We start from the raw sequence: 1,224 nt of genomic DNA on the forward strand, positions 1-1,224 counted from the left end.
AAGCGCCAATTTACAACACGTCATCTCAAGGCACTTTACAGTTCACCAGATCATCCAGTCAGATTGATTCAAAGTTTTCTATCTAAGGAAAACCAGCTGATTGCTTGACTTGCATGCTTGTAGCGACAGTGGAGAGGAAAAACTCCCTTTTAACAGGAAGAAACCTCCAGCAGAACCAGGCTCAGTGTGAGCGGCCACATTACAAGAGCAATTGAACCCCAAATTTCTTTGCAAAATTACATTTATTCAGGGCTACATAAAGTTGTTACATGCTTTGATAAAATTAGTTTATCCACCAATGAAGTCCCAAAGACTTATATTATGACTTTACACACTAATTATTGCCAATAAAACAAAAGATCAAAGACAGAGTCCTTTAGCCACAGTAAAACAAAAACAATCCTTTTAACCAAAACAAAGATGGCGTTTGAACTTTGTGGCACAGCCTCAGAATAGAACAAATCACATTTCCTATCAGCTACAATTACATTTAAATCTATATTAAACCAGCATTATTTAAATGTCGCTTTATTGTCTAAAAACGGTACTCTAGATACAAAAAGGCATCTATTAGATGGTTTTCATTTAATGTGATGCATTTACTGTCTTAATTCAACCCTGTATCAGTCAAAGGTACAAAAATCCAACAACAAACACGTTAAAGTCAACAATTAGTATTTACAGTTTGAAAAAAGGAAAATTATTTGATTCTCTTGTGGACTGTCATCCAGACGCATGTGTTAAATAACAAACATTAACTACATTATTTCTTTTTTATCTTTGGGGAGATGCTGCCTAATTGAGCCTCTGCTCTGTTTGGATTCAATGGACACTTGTGTAGTAAAGCAACAGTCTGGTGTTTAATATTGAAGTGGATTAATTACTAATGTTTCATTAACCTGAAATGTACTTCCTGCTTTTATTTTCAACATAGACTCAATGAATATTTTCACTGCAGTTACAGCGTCATGCATTTTGGGATCCGTCTCCATGACCAAAGACTAAAACAATCTTTTTCTTTTTTAGTCACCGGACGATTCGTGCTGCAAAGATCAGTTTTCTAATCTGGCTCCAGACTCTCAGTGGGATTCAGGTGTGGGCTTTGACTAGGCCATTCTGTTGTAGTTCAGGCTGCAGGTTTTGGGTGGTTGTCCTCCTGGAAGGTGAACCTGCACCCAATCAACTCTGAACCTTCTGGAAAAGCAATCCCCACATCATGACACT

The 1,224-nt window shown here is 37.2% G+C and overlaps 2 protein-coding genes across 2 annotated transcripts in view; one reads left to right on the forward strand and one right to left on the reverse strand.

The window, feature by feature from the left end:
• LOC107093066 (glycerophosphodiester phosphodiesterase domain-containing protein 5-like) overlaps positions 1-1,110 on the forward strand; it is a 47,916-nt gene extending 46,806 nt beyond the window's left edge. The window contains exon 13 of the mRNA XM_015387886.1: positions 1,076-1,110. Coding sequence (XP_015243372.1) covers positions 1,076-1,110 — 35 coding nt within the window. The remainder of the gene's footprint in view (positions 1-1,075) is intronic.
• The window catches only part of LOC107093067 (unconventional myosin-VIIa-like), a 105,863-nt gene continuing 105,745 nt past the window's right edge, over positions 1,107-1,224 (reverse strand). The window contains exon 39 of the mRNA XM_015387887.1: positions 1,107-1,194. Within this exon, the coding sequence (XP_015243373.1) occupies positions 1,107-1,194 (88 nt within the window). The remainder of the gene's footprint in view (positions 1,195-1,224) is intronic.

Source organism: Cyprinodon variegatus, unplaced genomic scaffold (assembly GCF_000732505.1).
Source record: "Cyprinodon variegatus isolate N-32 unplaced genomic scaffold, C_variegatus-1.0 Scaffold406, whole genome shotgun sequence".
Lineage (NCBI taxonomy): Eukaryota > Metazoa > Chordata > Actinopteri > Cyprinodontiformes > Cyprinodontidae > Cyprinodon > Cyprinodon variegatus.